This window comes from Rana temporaria, chromosome 7, assembly GCF_905171775.1.
Source record: "Rana temporaria chromosome 7, aRanTem1.1, whole genome shotgun sequence".
Taxonomy (NCBI): Eukaryota; Metazoa; Chordata; class Amphibia; order Anura; family Ranidae; genus Rana; species Rana temporaria.
Window position 1 is genome coordinate 186,913,466 of NC_053495.1, and position 20,171 is coordinate 186,933,636.

Here is a 20,171-nt window from a genome sequence, read left to right on the forward strand (position 1 = left end):
TTACTAGTAATGGCGGCAATCAGCGACTCTCTGCCCGTTGCCGCCACCGCCCGCCTCACAGTCTGTCAAGTCTTACTCTCCGGGCCCCGGCTACTACTGGGTGGGAAGCGGAGGAAGATCTTCCTCCGCCAGGAAGGCAAGGAGATAAGCAGGCAGGCGGCTGGCCGGGACTTGAGCCAAGGCAGAAGAACATGCGAGCGGAGCTGAGCGGGTATGCACCCAAAACTGAAGAAATATTCCCTCTACTCCGACCAGCACGTGATCATCAGAAAGGGGCACAGATAATGGAAAAAAATAGACCCCCTAAGCTAGTAGGAGTAGCGGAGAAGGGGTGTGTAAGTCAGATTTTTTTTTATTAATTATGCACTGACTGTCTTTGAAATTGCCCCAGCCCCTGTTCAAATCCAATCCAGGGATAGACTTGGTCTGGGGACAGTGTCCTCAATCCAGGGACTGCCCCCGGAAACCAGGGATGTCTGGTCACCCTATCCTAGATACAACCTGCTAAAGAGTAACCAAAGGGGATAAATTGAATCAGGCCATCTGATATTCTTGCTGTTTGACCCTTTCTAGGCTTCTGATTAGACAAACTATGATATTCGTCTTTCTAGTAATTATTTACTATAAGTAACTGTCTTTCACGTGACCCATTTTAGGATACTGTTGTTTGACATACAATACTGTAAGACAAATAAACAATTTATTTGGTACTGATATTGTCTTGTCTATCTCCGGTGAGATATCACTCAGCTACCATGGATGGACTAGTTTCATCATCAATGAACGATGCATCACCTCACTGCTCATATTATACAACACCAGCCAATAGCAGAATCAGATTGTCCCTTAAAAATGGCTTATTTTGTTTCAATGAGTTCACATTTTTGTTCTGTATCAGATTTTTGGGAGATGCTGAATGTGTTTGTTCGTGTGCAGCTTGGGGAGTCTGATATGGTGGCAACTTTCAGAGAATTCTTGATGGAGCTGAATTCCCAAGCATGTAAATCGATAAATTCCACCCCACAACAACGGCTGGCAATCCTGAACAGTTTTTTGAGGACTGTCTTCCGCAAGAGGATGTACACCCATGGGTCAAGTATTTGATTCCACGTGGCCATTCGAAGGGCGAAAAGAATTGTCCGATTAGTCTCTTGGGATTGGGAACCATATCTCTTTAATCCAATGTTGGCCATTGTGAACTAAAAGAAAAAGAAACATGAAAATGTTAAATAACCTTCAGAGTATAAAAAGCACATTGCAAAGAAGTCTTGTAAATGTAACATGGCGGGGCAGAGCCTGGCCGCAAACCGAGATGGCCGCTTGAGCCGCACTCTCTGCTGACACAGAGGGCACAGCAGTGCTGACACGCCGATTCTGCCACCGCAAACCACCCGAACCAGCTCTGCTCTGCCTGGGGACCCTGCAGCTATGTCCTCAAAACAGAAGCCGCCGGAATCCGCAGCTTGCGGGTGCATGGAACCAAAGATGGCAACCAGGCAGAAAGGACAGGTAGCAACATGTGCTTCCCCGCAGCACTCTGCACAGCCTGAACCTCTTCACATGGAGCACTCCAGCACTATGACTATGCCCAGCAAGGATAGAAACAAGAGGGCTGCTACATCACCCTTTGCTTCTCCAAGCCAGGTGGCCCCCTGATAAGGAAAAAGTCACTGCACTTTCATAATGACAGGGGAGAGATGGAGGATGATGATGATGATGATGACGATGATGAGAATGGGGAGATTTCTGACTCTCTTGCTGACCTTCCTATATCTGACAATGCAGTGTCTGGGCACACGTTGAAGCAGATGCATATGACCCTGCAGAAAGACATACAGAAAGATCTTTCCAGATCAATCTCCCACATCCAACTGCAAGTTGACAATTTAGGAGATCACACTGACAAGGTAGAGAGACAACTCACAGATTTCACCGATGCTTACAATGAATTAGTTGATGCCCATCGTAAATAGGCGATTGAGCTCCAACGTGTTCAATCTAAGCTAGCAGATCTTGAGGATAGCTTTTGCAGAAACAATCTAAAAATCTGTGTTGTCCTTGAATCAGTACCCCCTCAGGAACTCTCACAATATCTGCAAGGTCTTTTCAAAGTTCTCGGACCCTCCCTGTCTGACCAGACCTACTGATCGACAGGGCCCACAGGATCTTAAAGTCACCACACATTGCAGCAGACAATCCGAGAGATGTCCTCACTCGCATAATTTTTTTCATTCCAAAGTGAAAATATTAAGGGCCGCTAGAAATATGTCCCCCCTTCCACAGCACAGAAACGTAAAGAGCTTGGCCCAATCACTAAAATCCTCCAAAAACACAACATCCCATATAAATGGGGCTTCCCAACCAAGCTTTCTATCACCCACCAGGGCAAAACCACTGCCATCCTCCACCTTAAAACAAGGCCTAAAATTACTCCACAACTGGGGTCTAGCCCCTGACCTGATGAAGGAGACTATCTAAGACATACCACTCAGGCGCAATCTAAATGTGTGATTTTAGTTTAGGAGATATTCATTTTACCTACAGGTAAGCCTTATTATAAGCTTACATGTAGGTAAAAATCACAAAGCGGGCTTTACCACCGCTTTAAAGCAGCGCAGTGCCGATTAGCAAACAATGGCCTGGTCATGAAGGAGGTGAAACCTTCCAGAGCTGAAGTGGCTAAAATACAGCTGAAGAAGCTCAAGTGTGAGCCTAATCTTACAACTATGTTGTTTTGAGAAGAGATTTGATTTAATGCTCTCCTAAATTGATTGTCTACTAAACATGAACACAGATTTAAGGCCTGGTTCACACTGGTACGTTTTGATATGCGATTGAAGATGTCAAATCTCAAATCGGCGGCATTTGCATTTGTCGGCAATGGCACCGTCCTAATCTTTGCGACGCCGCATCTGCGGTGCTGCACCGATTTCAAAAAGTAGTTCCTGTACTACTCTTTGCGATTTCGGCCCGCGATTTACATTGACATCTGTGCAGAAACCGGCACAGATGTCTCTGAAATCGCGGCCGAAATCTGGACTGCCAGCGGGAGTGAAATCGTGCAAGTTCAGCTGAACTTGCACGGCTTCACTCCCGCAGCCCAGTGTGAACCTGGGCTAATGGACTCTTTGGTGGCACCAGATATTTTTAATGGCAGCACTGTGCTGGTGGTGTATGAGTAGGTCAGGTAAGGTTTATTTAATCTAACTGGAGCCTGGACCACCAGAGAGTCGAGATCCCTAAGCAGACCCGCACAGTACTACACAACCGGTAGGAAAAGAAAGCCAGACTATCTGTGTACTCTGAACTTCAACAACAAGGCTCAGAGGTCAACACAGTGTGACAGAGACGGCTGTGGGTGGTCTTAACAGTCAAGAACACACAGACATAGTATCTAGACTAGAAAACACAGACTCATACAGGTCAACAAGTTAAAGTTTTTTTTTTTTTTTTTATGTAGGAGCTCCCCTGAATAATACAGGTTCTCTGGTGACAACAAATCCCTCCTAGACCCTCCAACTGGACTGGAAAACCTTTAGTAAATAACACCCTAAGTTTTGGTTAACGGTCAAGGATTGTTCCTTCTTCTTGGGGGCGTGGCCGGATGCAGGAGGGAGTGAGAGTGAGGGTGTTGGAGTGAGCGGAGTGAGCAGATGAGAGCCTCCTTCTCCCCCCCTGTCAAGCTGAAAACCATGCCGATATAATGCACTTAAACTCGGATCCTGGTCTGAGCCCTTATCCCCCCCAGGAGCTGAGACTTTAAAGCATCATAGTGCATTTTTGATCAGTACTATATTTTTTTTTTTTTTTGCTATTTGGGCTGTTCGAGTCTAATATATAAACCTTTCGCTGTTTCCTGTTGAACTCTCTCTGTGCTCCTATACACCGCTGCTGACACTGCTGGTTTACCTAGTAAACGCACGGACACTGGAGGTTTGGAGCACTCTTGCTCTGCCTCCGGACGTTGGGCTCCTTTACCAGATCGTGGAGTGGCGTTGGGGCTGGAAGAGACTGAGAGCAGTCCTCACCGAGCGGAGGATCGAGGGGTGTACGGAGGTACTCGAAACCACAGAGCTGCCCGAGATCCCGTGAAATCTCGCGAGATTTCGAGTACACACAAGAAGCTGCTGGGTGCTGTTTCCCTTCACAGCGAGGATCGGGACCCGACTGAGTCACTGAGAGCGGGGGAGAGATCCCAGGGAGCTGGGAAGGTGAGCTGGAGGAAACGATTCACGCCGTCAGTGCTATCATTAGAGCTGCCAGAGGACTGCATAAAGACATAAAGGAAAAGAGGAAAGAATCACATCACATACGAGGGTAAGGAGACAACTTCTGAAGCGTGCAGGGACAAGTATTCAATGCTCTTTGATGGCTCTCTGCGCTTATTGCCCATTGCATTAGAAACATTGCTGAATCTGTGTGCTTCTTCCCTATTGTTAATAAATAGACTATCTTCTGCAAAGAGCAAGGGAAAAGGAAACAACTAACTCTATTGGGGCTTTTTTTTCTTTTTTTGCATTTAAGTTGCCTGCTGCATAGACTGCTAGACAGAGTATAGGGTGCTTAAGCTATACAAACTACCTGTGCATATTATAATCGGCAGTCCATTTAAACCCAAGGGGGTGAACTTTGGTGATACAGGGGTTCTTGATAGTTTTTGGGAGCCCCCGGGAGATCTGCCCCCCCTCCCCTTCTCTCTTATTATAGCAGGGGCATTTTGTTTTGTATTTCTGTGTCTCTCTTTTCCTCCATGTTTACCATGACTAATAAACGTGGGCCTGAGGACCAGCAAAACTCAGAGGGAGCCCCTACCACACGGTCCACTAGGGGAAAAGAGAAGGGTAGCCAGGCTGCAGCGGCTAAACTTGATCGTTATTTTCACCCATCTCAGCCCATATCCCAAACGCCCACTAAAGGAGGTCCATCACCACCAGCCATACAGCCCAAGGGTTCCGCAAGTTCATCGGGGGCTAGGAAAAGTCAGGGGTCGGCGGCTCCCAAATCAACCAACCCCACAAATCTAACTGGAACTAAAGCCCTGACTACTACTAAAGGACTTGGGGGGGAGGTACACGGAGCCGCGGCTGCATTGGCTACGCCCGTGATACCTGACCTTACTACCTTACCCGGCCCTGAACCAGTAGAAGAGCCCACATTGAGGGATGTCCTGCGAGCGGTCAATGACTGTAAAGAATACATGATGGGCTTTGATAACCAGCTAAAGAACCTGAGTGATGAGCTCGTCTCAATACATCAGGATATGCGCAAAACCGTTGAAAGAGTTACCACCCTGGAAGAACGAGTGAGCACAGTGGAGGATACCCTGTATCCGTTCGAGAACGAACTCAGGGGTTTACAGGAGAAAACGAACCAACAAGCAGCTAAATTAGACGAAATTGAGAACAGGCTTCGAAGGAATAACATTCGAGTTATCGGTCTCCCGGAACGGAGTGAAGGGCCCAACACCATATCCTTCATGGAGGGCTGGCTCAGGGAAATTTTTGGCCCGGCCACTTTCTCACCCTTTTTCTCTATTGAGAGGGCTCACCGGGTTCCCTTCAAACCCCTGCAGGAAGGAGGCCGCCCTAGATCATTACTCTTCAAGTTTTTTTATTATGGCGATAAAGTCACTCTGCTTCAAAAAGCCAGGGAAATGGGAGATATTATGTATAAGGGAGTGAGAATCTCATTTTACCCTGATTTCTCCCCTGATTTGCAAAAACGCAGAGCTGAATTTTCACAAATAAAACGCACCCTACAGCACCACAAGGTGATATATGCCTTACAGTATCCGGCCCGGCTACGGGTTACAGCCCTGGGCAGGACTCTTTTTTTCAACTCACCGGCAGAGGTGGCACAATGGCTGGAGGCAAACAGCAAGGATCTCTAGACATTAATACAACATAACTACAACATAACTATATGTCTCCCCCCCCTTTTTTTTTTTTTTTTTTTTGAAGGGACACTATTTTTCCCCTTTTTTTTTTTTTTTTTTTTGTTGAAGGGGCCACTATTTTTCCCTTTTTTCTTCCCTTTTTTTTTTAGGGAGTGGCTACGCTACGGAAATAATTTCCCTTTTTTTCTTTCTCACAATTTAATCGTCTACAAAAAGAAAAAAAAAGGGTGAAAAACACTATAAGATGAATAACACTATAACACTATAAAGACTCACTATTTTGTGGGGGTTTTTTCCTTTTTTTTTTTTTTTTTTTTCTCCTCATAATTCGATTGATTATACAAGGAGAATAATACTACAGAATAACAACACTATAATGACTCACTATTTTTTGGGGGGGGGGGGGTGTTTTATTTATTTATTCTTTGTCGTTCTGTTTTATTTGTTTTTTGTTTTTTTTTTTTTAGAGGGGGAAGGGGAGGGGGGAGGGGGAGGTTTTTGAAGACAAGGAAAATATATATTAAGGGGAGGGGAGGGGAAAGGGAAAGAAAAAGTTTTTTTTTTTTTTTTTTTTCCCCCCTTTTTTTTTTTTTTTTTTTTTTTTTTTTTTTTTTGGGGAGGGTGTGATACGTACCTATTGTCACTTATTGCTACTTATATAGCCATATAATGTTCACTGGTATATTGCCAGTGATCCCAATCTATTTGAGCTCTTAAGCCCTTATATCTACAGACAATTAGTTTGTTTGGGGTTTTTTTTTTTTTTTTTTTTTTTTTTTTGTAGTACGATTGGGCATAAAGGGAAAGAAAAGGAAAAAAAATCTTTTGCACTATAAGATTAATGGCACTAAACATTTCACTATTTTGAGGTTCTCTCTTCTTGTTACAGGGAGAGGGAGAGGGGGTGGGTGGTGGGGGAGGGGGGAAGGAGGGGTACCCTTCCCTTTTTTTGTAAGGGGATGGGGGTTAATTGGGTTATAGAGGGTGTAGTTTTGAATTGATTGGCACTTTATTTATTTTTTTATAGCTATATTATGTTTATCTATATATTATTAGAGGCTCCAGTCGGCCTGAGCTATCACATAGACAGATAATTGGTTTACCCAACTAATTGGGGGGTGGGGGTGCACTATGTTCACTCTTATTATGCTAATGACCCCAATTTACGTAGGTTGAAAAATTGATCGATAACTGGATTAATCTGATCAACTGTGGAGTCCCTCTTCTCCTTTCTTCTTTCTTCACTTCCCCCCCCCCCCCCTTTTTTTTTTTTTTTTTTCTTCTTCTTTTTTTTTCTTCCTTCTTTGGGGAGGGGGGGGAAAGCAGACATTCTCTTTTTCCGACCCTGAGAGATGGAGGCTCGGAATTTGACTAGGGAGATGGGGGTGGGGGGGGAGATGAGAGGTTCTCGCTTCTCTGCTGAGGGAGAGAGGCGAATAAGTGTGAGAATGGGAGTATGGGTGCGGTTAGGTGAGGGTGGTGAGGCCACAGGTGAAACCCTATGGGGAAGCCCAGGTGGGCAGGGGGAAGGGGGGATTGGGGAGGGGGGAGGTTGGGAGGGGGGAGGGGAAAAGTGGGAGGGAATTTTGGGGGAAAGAGGCATCTTGGTCATCATAGAGGAGAGGAGAGGTCTTGGTTTTGTTAAGTGGCAGAGGGATGGGGAAAGAGAGAGAGAGAGAAGGAGATGGGAAAAAAATCGGCTGCTCTATGTTAGGCTATCTTATTTTATGTCATTACTACTTTATTTAGTCCATGGCTTTGAGGATTAAATCATGGAACGTACGAGGGTTAGGGGACCCCACTAAGAAAGCACTGGTGCTGGCCTCAATGGAGGGAAGGGGGCCAGGGATACTTTGCTTACAGGAGACACACCTGACTAAGGACACGATGACCCAATTGGGTCTACGAAAATTCCCGTTTCGCTACCATTCTGTACACTCCTCATATTCGAGAGGAGTGAGCATAATGGTGGGGAAAGGTGTGCCATTTACATGTGAGAGAAGCTGGATAGACGAGCAGGGGCGGTATGTGTTCCTGGCCTGCTCTATTGAAAATAAGCAGTATATCATCGCCAATATTTATATCCCCCCCCCATTTAAGTTTGATGTCCTACAGAAATTGGTGGAATTTATGTTAGACAAAACTGACATTCCCTTAATAGCAGTGGGAGACTATAATGAAGTGCTAGACAGAGCCTATGACAGATTCCCTTCGACATACGATTCAAATATGGAACAAGGGAGCCGACTGGCCCAATTTCTGGATGAGATGGGATTAAAGGACATTTGGCGTACCCGACATCCTTGTATCCGACAGTATTCTTGTCTATCTAGCTCCCATGCTACTTTGTCCAGAATCGACATGGCCTTAGGAAACGAGTTGGCTCTGGGCATGGTTGAGAAGATAGAATATGGGCCAAGGGGAATCTCAGACCACTCACCATTGGACTTAGTGATTAGGAGGAGTAAGAACACCTCTCAAAGAGAGTGGAAAATTAGTCCATACTGGCTTGAGCTGTTGGGAGACTCACAGGAGCTGTTAAATAGCCTGAAAGAATATGTCGAAATAAATACAGGCTCGGCAAAGCCTGGAGTGGTCTGGGATTCGCTTAAGGCCTATTTGAGGGGTTTGCTAATCCAGAGAGTGGCAAGGGTACAGAGAGAGTCTAGGATATGGGAGGAGGACCTTAGAAGGGAAGTGATGGTAGCCGAACAAAGATATATTGAGACCCCGTCCCCAAGCAGGCAAAGGGAGTGGCTCGACAAACAGAAGGTCTATAAAATGGCTACTATGAGAAAGGCAGAGAACCATCGAATATTTCAAAGACAAACCCAATTTGGGGAGGGGGAGAAAGTGGGGCGAGTTTTGTCCTTGTTGACTCGGGCCAACTCCCCCTCTTCAAATATTTTGGCAATTAGGTCCTTAACAGGCGATATCTCTACGGAAGGTAATGAGATAAGACAAATATTCCACGGCTTTTATAAATCTCTCTACAAATCAAGGGGAGGAAACGAAGGAATGGAAACTTTCTTCCAGGGAACCCCAACTCCAACACTATCAGATAAAGATAGGGAAAGGTTGGACTCTCCAGTCACATTGGAAGAATTACAGAGGGCAGTAGCGGGGATGTCCAGCCACAAAGCACCTGGCCCGGACGGCCTCCCAATAGAGATCTATAGGCGCTTTGGTGGAGCTTTGCTACCAGAATTACTTCAGACATTGAAAAGTGCTTTTTTAGAGGGGCAGCTTCCCTCCTCTATGATGGAGGCAACGATTGTTGTAATCCATAAAGAGGGAAAGGATAAACTAGACCCGATTTCCTACCGTCCAATATCATTGCTCTGTACAGATGCAAAAATCCTTGCCAAAGTATTGGCAGACCGCTTAAAAGAGTGTATTGAGAGCCTTATCCACTCGGATCAATCAGGATTCATTCCAAACAGGTCAACTAGCAAAAACATCAGAAGAGTCTTCTTAAATATACAGATCCCCATTGAGAACGAGGGTCCTAGAGCTCTGCTGGCTTTAGACGCCGCTAAAGCTTTTGATAGTATCGAGTGGCCATACCTATGGAAGGTATTAGAAAGCTTTGGATTTGGCCCAACATTTATTAAGTGGGTCAAACTCCTATACAGCGAACCACGAGCAAAAATTAAAATCAACGGTGAAGTCTCAGATATATTTGAGCTTGAGAGAGGGACGAGACAGGGCTGTCCCCTTTCACCGCTCCTGTTCGCACTTGCTATGGAACCTCTTGCTATTAAAACCAGATTAAATAAAGACATACAAGGATTTAGAAGGGGTACAGAGGAGGACAAGATATCGCTTTTTGCGGACGATGTCCTGTTTTTTATAGGAAATGTGGATAGCTCGTTGACCACAGTGGTCCAAATGATTAAGGAGTTTGGAAGATTCTCGGGGCTGAGTGTGAATTGGGATAAATCGGCCCTACTCCCATTAGACCCGCTGGGGGTTCAGACAATCGCTGAAATGCCCCAGCTGAAAATATCAACAAAATTGAAATATTTGGGGGTTTGGATCACTAGTGAAGTTAAGGAGTACACCACTAATAATATAGCTCCACTATTGTTGAGACTGAGATTAAAGAAGGATGCTTGGGGCCGCTTCCCCCTCTCTGTAGCTGGGAGATGCAACCTGATAAAAATGATCTGGCTACCCCAGATACTGTACGTTCTCCACAACTCTCCAATTTGGGTGAACCAAATATGGTTCAAACGAATGGAAACATTATTCAGGGAGTTAATGTGGAAGGGAGGCCAGGCCAGAATTAGATTGCAGACTATGCAGCTCCCGGTGAAGGAGGGGGGGATGGCGGTCCCACACCCTAGAACATATTTTTTGGCATCTCAGCTGCAACACATGGTGGGTTGTGGTATTCAAAATTCGGGCAATAACGACTTTAGATTAATCCTATTAAGATCCCCACATAAAATCCTAATAGAAGCCCTGGAGGCAGACTCACTTCACTATCAGTGCCCAACTGTAAAGCTAATCAACAAGGTGTGGCAAACTACTAAAGCTTTGCTGGGATATACCGGTGTAACCGAGTATGCCCCCCTTGGGCATAATGAAAACTTGACAGAACTTAAAGATATTGAAATCCCTAAGATCTGGGAGAATCAGGGGATAACACGGGTATTACATATGTATGAGGGTGACTTAATTAAAACATTTTCGAAATTGAGGAGTGAATTTAACATACCAAATAAAACATTCTTTAAATATTTACAAGTCAGGCACGCCCTCCAAACCCAATTCAAGATTCATCCGATGGTTAGGACCCATACCCCTGAGCTCCTTAAAATGATTCAGACTAATATTACAAAAGGTCAAATTTCTGTACTGTACGGGAAATTGGGGGCTAAAGCCATAAGTCAAACTGGGGTCTCTAAAAGTCGAGAAAGATGGGAAAGAGACATTGGATTGCTAACCTCTGAGCAGTGGAACCAAATCTTACAGAGAGGAACATTGGTGTCAATTGCCCCTGCGCAGAGATTGTCCCATCTATTTCTACTGCACAGGGTCTATTACACCCCTAAAAAAATGTTTGTATTGGGCTGGAATGTAAACGATGAATGCCCCAGATGCAAAGCAACTGGAGATTTTATCCACATGTTCTGGAGATGCCCCAAGCTTTTTAGATATTGGATAGAAGTGATAAATAGGATTAATAAGATCTTTAAGACCTCTTTAGAGCCGGAGGTCAGAACCTGTCTACTAGGGGACACGGAAGAGCATAGAATACCTGCAGGAGCACTGGAAAGCGTGCTTAGGTGCCTCTTCCAAGCTCGGAAGCTAATAGCACAGAGATGGCAAGCGCATGTTCCTCCAACAGTCGAGAACTGGGTTGAAAACATCAATGCGCTGATTTGGTGCGAGAGGGTGGCCTTTATTAAGCAAGGAAATTACAACAGATTTAGAAGAGTGTGGGAGCCTTGGCTGACAGAAATGGGAATATCTGTAGAGAGATAGTCTCTATAGGGGGATTACAAACCCCCTTGTACTCCAGTAGACGATAAAACTGAATGACAAGGATGAATTAATCTAATAGCGCTCTCTCCAGCTTTGGATATGCTGGATCCCCTTTCTAGGTCTTTGAGATTGGACCCTCTTTCCTTTATTGTGTTTCTTTATCTCTCCTTTCGCGCTCTTTTTTAATCTACTCCTTTTCTTTGTACCCCCTGTCAACCAAACAAAAGATAATTTAGACCAAGATATCTGCCTCTACTTTTTTATAAATAAATTTATAATATTAATAGGGAGGGTGGGAGGGGGGAGAAGAGAGGGAGGGGATGGGGTAAATTAAGGAATTTAAATGAAATATGCTTGGCTATATGTAGAAATACAATGTAACTGTACCAGACAATGTAAACTATAGCTATGTAAACATATAAATCTGTAGATATGCTTATTTCTTGGAAAACAATAAAGAAAAATTAAGAAAAAAAAAAAGTTTTGGTTAACAATGCATGTTTGCATACGTAAGATAGCATGAAATAACATGTTAAAAATGCCCATAACGGTGTGCAAATACATTACATTTACGGTAAATAAAGCTAACAACAAACTTCTCTCTTGCTCCCTTTTAAATACACAATGGTTTTGTTATATCTGTTTGACGAGGGCAAAAAAAAAAACTGTTGACCTTCTCGGAAAACCAGCAAGCTGCTAATTTCCTGTGCTCTCTGCCTTGATTGATGTTATTATTTAGAAGAGAACCAAAATGGAAATTGAAGCACCACACCACTGCTACGATGTCCAGATACAACTTTATTCCAAAGTAAGATAAAATCAGGGGGACAATCCAAAAAGAGTCTATTGCATTTTGGGAGTCCAAGAATGGCCATTTCCTCAGGGCTTGATAAACAATAATGTGAATAGACTAGAAGTGAACTGGATCTTTAGCGTTATTTTTTCCAGTGTGGCCCCTTCTGCCTTATTCCAATTTCTTTTGGCTGCTATAGTCAATAACATAAGTTTCCTACTTTGATGTTCATAAGTGAGCTCTAAATGTCCTTCATGCAATCAATAACGAGCATCTGTAAATGAAAAGTATCTCATTCACTCTTATTTTTTAAATTATAATTAGGAGGCACTCTCCTGAGACTAACAGAACAGTGTAATGATCCACTAGCTGTCACCATCATTAAACATTTGGCCATAAATTTATGTTATGCACTACGCTCTGTCCACTGATGCTTTATAACAGTGCCGAGTACAATGCTTGTTCTCTGACATAATTCATATCAAGACATAAAACATCACAACGTCCTTCCCTTCGAGAAATAAAAGTTTTGTAAAATGTGTTACTCAACAAAAATGATAAAAGAAAAAACTGAATACCCATAATCCTGAGTCATTTAAGCCGTGATCATTATTTCCTTCTGCATATAGCATTTGAAAGGCAATTCTAGGTGCCTTCTTTGCCTTGTTCAAATCCCAACCTTGCCTTGCGTTATTTGCTACTCTAGTGGTTATCACTTCTGCTTTGCTGCACCAGGTCTCTTGGTTTAAATATCAAATATGCCTTACCTTATTCCCTACTCTAGAGCATAGTGGCTCAGTGGTTGACACTTCTGCCTAGCTGTACAAAAGCCCTTGGTTCAAATCCCAACCAGGACAAAACCTACATGGAGTTTACATGTTCTCATTGTGTCGCTAAAAATTTTAATATTAACTTCTCCCATCGTATATGATGCTGGTCTTGATGTGAAGAGAATCGGCCACTTGAAGAAACTTGAGACTATCAGAAATGTTGGATTCCTAGTCCTTTACTGAATTTTGTGGTTCGATCTGATGGTTCCTATACCACTATCGTGGCTTGCAGTGACCTAGGGGTTGGTGGAAGGAACCACAGCATGCAGAGGACCAGGATATAAACACTCAGATTCTGCTGAGAAAGCATCAAAGGCTGATGGAAAGGTGAGCATTTAATGTCTTATTTCATGGGGCCCTTGTGTTTACATATATATAAATATATACCGTATTTGCCGGTGTATAAGGCGACCGGGCATATAAGACAACCCCCTAATTTTAATATTTTTTTACGATTTTTTGCCTGTACTCACCGTATAAGACGACCCCCCCCCCCCTTTCCATGGCTTCCGATGCTTCATATTTCTTTCTTCTGGAGCCATATTCTTCTTCTGCTGGAGCTGGAGCCAATCACAGCGAGCGATGTATTCTATTAATGAATACAAAGCCTGCTTGGATTGGCAGAGGTTGTAACATCATCAGCCCACGCCTCTCTGACTCTCAAAGCCAATCCGAGCAGGCTACTGTATGTAGCCTGCTCAGATTGGCAGAGGTTGTTACTCCAATCCAAGCAGGCTCTGTATTTATTTGAATACATCGCTCATCGGGATTGGCTAAGCGGTATATACTGTATGTAGCCAAAGCTACATACAGTATTGCCGCACATCCAGCAGGCATCTGAGCAGCTGACCCGTCGTATATAAGACGACCCCTGCTTTTTGGCCAGTTTTTTTAAGTGTAAAAGGTAGTCTTATACGCCAGCAAATACAGTACATTTATATAAATCAATTCTTTTTATAACTAAATGCTGTCTCTAAGAGCATAATGTACCACCTATAACCTTAATACTAGGCAGAAAGACCACGTCAATGCATTCTTCTTATGTTGGTTTCCCTGTTAATTTGGGGGCGCACCCCTTTCCTCAGAGCTAGGCTGAGGAAGGGGGTGCACCACCGAAACGCGTTCTGTGCATGTCCATGCACTGTGTTTATGGCCTTTTGTCAGTTTCATTTTGTGAGTACTCAATTACCTACCTGGCCTTCTTCTCTCTCCTCCCTTCAGCCATCCAGTACACTCCTCCTGATTGGCTGAGACAGAGCAGCGGCGCCATTGGCTCTCCTGGCTGTCAATCAAAGTCAGCCAGCCAATCAGGGGAAAGAGGGGTTGGGGCAAGGTCGAGGTTCCGTATGTGAATGGATACACTGAGCTGTGATTTAAGCTGCTGGCTGGGGGGGGGGGGCATTCAAAGGAGGGAGGGACTAGGAGCAACAAAGATGGACCCGAGAAGAGGAGGATCCAGACTGCTCTGTGCAAAACCAACTGTACAGAGGAGGTAAATATACAATCACTTTAAGACCCTTTCACACTAAGGTGGTTTTCAGAAATTTTAGAGCTAGAAATAGAGCCTGTAAAGCGCCTGCCTGAAAACCACCTCCCATTCATTTCAGTGTGACTTTTCACACTGGGGTTGTGCGCTTGCTGGACGTTAGGAAAAGTCAGCATTTTTGGGAGCGATGTATTTAGCACTACCTAAGTGCCCCTGCCCATTGAAAAGCACTTCAGAAGCACCACAACACAGGCGTTTTTAACCCCTTTTTTCGGGTTAAAAGCACCCCACTAGCGGCCAGCAAAGCGGCGCTTAATCAGCACTAAAGCGCTGCTAAAACGAGCAGTGCTTTATCGCTAACTCGGCCACAGCTGGATTTTTATATTTACCAAACCTGGAGAGTACAAAGACAGGTGCATCTCTGCAAAAAATAAAAATCAGCTTTCATGTTTAATGCCAAAGCTTAAAGGGGTTGTAAACCAACGTGTTTTTTCTCCTTAATGCATCCTATGCATTCTGAAGCTGACACTTCTGACTTCTCTCTCTTTCCATCGCTTCACTTGTTCTCTACATTGGGCATAGCTGCACATTTCAATAAAGATGCCACATATATCTTCCCTGTATCCTATTTGCTGCAAGCTGTGACTGTTACTTTGGCCGGTAGCAGAACATTCCAGGAAGGACGTACTTGCTGGAGGCAATACAGTTTAGGAGAATGACAGGGGTTTGGCCCTTATATATAGTATTTAAACAAATGTTCAGACCTTATAAAGCCACATTCTTGGGAGCCCATGCAATTAATAATTCCTGATCCGCTGGAACGTGTCTCCTGTGCTAATTATTGGGAGTTCTCAAACTACAACATGCATTTGATCTTCTTAATGTGCACTAAGCTTACAGTATAGTGCTGACAAGCACAGGCTATCAGTAATGACAAGCTTCCTGTTGCACAAATTGTTTTATAGTAGAGAATAATGGGAACTAGGGCTGTCCAGATACCACTTTTTTAAGACCGAGTACAAGTACTGATACTTTTTTTTAAGTACTCGCCGAAACCGATACTTTTTTTTTTATGTCGTGTGACCAGTAGTGTATTAAGGTTTTGTGCTGCCCTAGGCCTGACTAAATTTGTGCACCCCCTAATTTAAATATGACCCACCCCTTCCTGTCAAGGCCACACCACTTTCCGTTTAAGACCCACCCTGACATTTTGGGGACACTATAGTTCTTAGGGTCTGGGAGGGGCAATGGATTGCCTTAATTTGCATAGATTTCCTCTTACTTCCTGTCTGGCTATGGGGCAGGAAGTGAAGGGAAATCTCTGCAATGGAACAGGGATGGTAAAAAATAAACTGACAGGGGCTATAACCCTCCCTTACTCTATCCAAAATGGGGAAAAAAGTGTTGCCTATAGTTCTACTTTAAGCACAAATTTCTAATAATTTAATGGAGGACTAAAGCCTAGTAGACACGATAGGTTAACCAGAGGACAACGGTCTGAAGGATGAAGCTGACTGATGGTCTGTCACGCCTACACACCATAGGTTAAATAACCGTGTCAGAACGCGGTGACGTAAAACACAACGACGTGCTGAAAAAAAACGAAGTTCAATGCTTCCAAGCATGCGTCGACTTGATTCTGAGCATGCGTGGATTTTTAACCGATGGACGTGCCTACTAACGACCGGTTTTGACCTATCGGTTAGGAATCCAGAGGTTAATTTTAAAGCAAGTTGGCTTTTTTTTAACCTATGGGGCCCACACACGATCGGTTTTGACCGATGAAAACGGTCCTTCAGACCGTTGTCCTCTGGTTAACCTATCGTGTGTACGAGGCCTAAGAAGATATAACCGTGCCAATGGTGCAGCAGAAAAAATATAGTACAGTGAGGAAGGTTTGTGGTCCAGGCTGATAGGACAGTCAAAATTAGAAGCAGCTTGCGTTAGACTAACAGTGTAGCACAATCCAGTGGGGACTCTTTCCGTGCTGCCCCCCTGCAAAGTGCTGCCCTAGGAATGGGCCTTGTTGGCCTAGGCCAGGATACAGCGTTGCATGTGACAGTGGCACATGTGTAAGTATTTTATTATTATTTTTTACAATTTTTTTTTTTATGTTTTTTTTTTGGGGGGGGGGGGGTGGATGGTGTCAGTGTGTTTTTTATTTACATTTTTATTATTTTTTACAATTCATTTTATTTTTATTATTTATTACAATTTTTTTTTTAGCCCTGTTGGGGGGCTTTGGTGAGATATCAGGGGTCTTAACAGACCTCTGACATCTCCCCTTTGAGAAAGAGAAAGGGACTAAGGACACGGATTCCCCGGTCCCTTTCTCAGCAGCCTCAGCTGCACTGAAAATGAATGGACAGGAGACAGAGGCTCCTCTCCATTCATAAACTGAAGCAGCGTAAACAGGTTACGATCAGTGATCACTGACTCTGTTCATTTGGAAAAGGTAGGAGCCGGGTTTAGCGATACTAGTATCGGTATCAGTCCCGATACCAAGCATTTCCCGATACCAAGCAAATGCTCTGATGCTTCACCCGATACCTGGGCAGTCAGCGGTGATCGGTGCGGCTTTGGGGGGAGTTACAAGCACCGATCACCGCTGTATAGATTTCACTAAAGCAGCTGAAGGGGGGGGGGGGTCTGGGGAGAAGCTGTCAGGCTTTATTGAAATCTATACTTGAAGATCGGTGCTTGTAACTCCCCCGGCCGCATCGATCCTCCCTGACTACCTAGGTATCGGGTGAAGCATCAGAGCATCTGCTTGGTACAGGGAAATGCTTGGTATCGGGACTGATACCGATACTAGTATCGGTATCGGGACAACCCTAATGGGAACCAATGGAGGTTGTAACAGGTACCAGAAAACGGGCCATTAAGGGGGTTGCAAAGATAAAATTTCAGACAGGCCCCCGTTATACTTACCTGACCCCTCGAAAGTCCCGTGCTTGCCCCCGACATCCTCTTCACCACTCAGCCTGGCCGTTGATTGGCTAGAGCGGATGGATTGAAAGCAGCGCAGCCATTGGCTGGCGCTGCTGTCAATCACATCCAATAACGTGGCGCGCCGAGGGGCGGGGCCGAGTGATACAGCGAGCTGCTATGGCCACTCGCTGTATCACAGGAACGTGCCCGCAAGGACTCCACACTATGCAAGCTCTCTCGCATGAATGTGTGGAGTTCTTGCGGGGAGGACCAGAGACCGCTGCCGAGGGACCCCAGAAGACGTGGATCGGGGCCACTCTGTGCAAAACGAGCTGCACAGTGGAGGTAAGTATAACATGTTTGTTATTTTTTGGAATAAAAAAATTATTTACAACCCCATTAACACCGGAATGCATTCTGTATTTGCACTGCCATTTATTCTAAAAAGAACTCCAAAAGCACTTACACAACATATCTGCGCTAAAGACACGGCGCACTGCAGTGCAACACAATGCATGATTTGTACCACTGTGAAAAAATATAGAAAGAACCATTTCCTTTGCTTTTTGGAGTTATTCCGAATAAATGAGCTTCGGGTAGCAGGGTGCCGTAACGCAGACTAAAAAGCGTTGCGGCGCGTGCATTACCACTGTGCCATATAATGTGAACAGGCTTTTAAAACCATAGACAAGAAAAATCTTTCAGCAAACTAGTCAGCTTTTCCAGGGACTGGCAACATAAGTTATTTTAACCCTTGCTGCAACACTTATGCCCCGTACACACGATCGGTTTTCCTGTTGGAAAAAGTCTGAGAGCTTTTGGTCGGGAATCCCCACCGTGTGTATGCTCCATCAGACTTTGTCCAACAGGAAAACTGCTGGAAAAAGATAGAGAGCAGGATCTCTTTTTTCCCCCCGTCAGCAGGGCCGGACTTACCATTGGCCTTGACTGGGCTCAAGCCCAGGGGCCCCACCCAATAGGGGGCCCCCTTTAAAAAAAAAAAAAAAAAAAATTTTTTTTTTTTTTTTTTTTTTTTTTTTAGGGGTCCGGAGGTCCCCAGGGGCCCGGAGGCCCCCAGGGCCCCGGACGGCAACCCCCCTTTTTTTAATTTATTTTTTGTAAAAAAATGTTTTTTTTATATATTTTTTATTTTTATATATATATATATATAATATATATATATATATATATATATATATATATATATATATATATATATATATTTTATATTATTATTATTAAAGGGCCCAGGGGTCTCCAGGGCCCCCGGATGGCAACCCACCTTTTTTATTTTTTTATAAAAAAAATTACATTTTTTATATATATATATATATATATATATATATATATATATTTTTTTTTTTATTAAAGGGCTCAGAGGTCCCCAGGGCCCCATGTGGCAACCCCCCCTTTTTTTATTTTTTTTATAAATGTTTATTTTTTTATTTTTGTTTATTTTTTTATTTTTTTATTAAAAGGCCCAGAGGTTCCCAGGGGCCCAGAGGTCCCCAGGGCCCCCGGGTTTGGCAACCTCCCTTTTTTTATGTATTTTTTATAAATGTTTTTTTTTTTATTATTAAAGGGCCCAGAGGTTTATTTTTTTTTTTTATTAAAAGGCCCAGAGGTCCCCAGGGCCCCGGATGGCTACATATATTTATATATATTTGTTTTCTTCTTTATTTCTTCTATTTTTTGTAAAGGCCCCCCCCGCTTCTCAATTTGCGGCAGCCCCCACGCTTCTCAATTTCAGGCGGCAGCACCCCCACCCCCCTAGGTTCTCTGCTTCAGGGGGCCCATGCCTTAAGCTGTGCAAGGGGCCCCAAAATTCCTGATGGCGGCCCTGCGCATACCTCCCAACACGCACGGATTCTGTGGGACTTTCCCGCACAGACAGCTTCTTTCCGCAGTCCCGCAAAAGGGTTAATTTTCCCGCACTGCAAGAGGAGGCAGCACGGAAGCAGGAGGAACCGGAGTGGTGTGTGGAGGACTGTGGCTGCTGAAGGGAAGAAAGCCGACAGCCGGGCTAATGACAGTCTGTGGCCCCGGCTGTTGGCACAGGTGAGAGGCACTCCCCCCCTCAACAACTGCAAAATACCCCCCCGCTCAACAACTTTAATGCGCTCCCCCCCGCTCAACAACTTCAATTCGCCCCCCCCCCGCTCAACAACTTCGATCCCCCCCAATTCTCGGCTCCAGGGGGCCCCTTCAACACTCAAGCCCAGGGGCCCCCCCCACCCTAAGTCCTGCCCTGCCCGTCAGGCAAAAAACTGATCAGAATTTCTGATCGTGTATACAAAATCCCGATGCGCATGCTCGGAAACAATTCGACGCATGCTCAGAAGCATTGAACATCATTTTCTTTGCTCGTCGTAGTCTTTTACGTCTCCGCGTTCTTGGCAGTCAAAATTTCACCAAACTTTTGTGTGACAGTGTGTATGCAAGGCAGGCTTGAGAGGAATTCCGTCGGTAAAACCATTGGGCCAGATTCACGTATAATCGCCGCATCTCTGCGGCGGCGTAACGTATCTCATTTACGTTACGCCGCCGCAAGTTTTACGGGCAAGTGCTTGATTCACAAAGCACTTGCCTGTAAAAGTTGGGTCGGCGTAGCGTAAAATCCTCCGGCGCAAGCCCGCCTAATTCAAATGATCCGGGTAGGGGGCGTGGATCATTTAAATTAGGCGCGTTCCCGCGCCGATTGTACTGCGCATGCGCCGTCCCTAAAATTTGCCGACGTGCATT

At 44.5% G+C, this 20,171-nt stretch overlaps 1 protein-coding gene across 1 annotated transcript in view; it reads right to left on the minus strand.

The window, feature by feature from the left end:
- Positions 1–414: 414 nt before the first annotated feature.
- The window catches only part of PTGFR (prostaglandin F receptor), a 64,494-nt gene continuing 44,737 nt past the window's right edge, over positions 415–20,171 (minus strand). Inside the window, exon 3 of the mRNA XM_040360643.1 lies at positions 415–1,199. Coding sequence (XP_040216577.1) covers positions 858–1,199 — 342 coding nt within the window. The 3' untranslated portion in view covers positions 415–857. The remainder of the gene's footprint in view (positions 1,200–20,171) is intronic.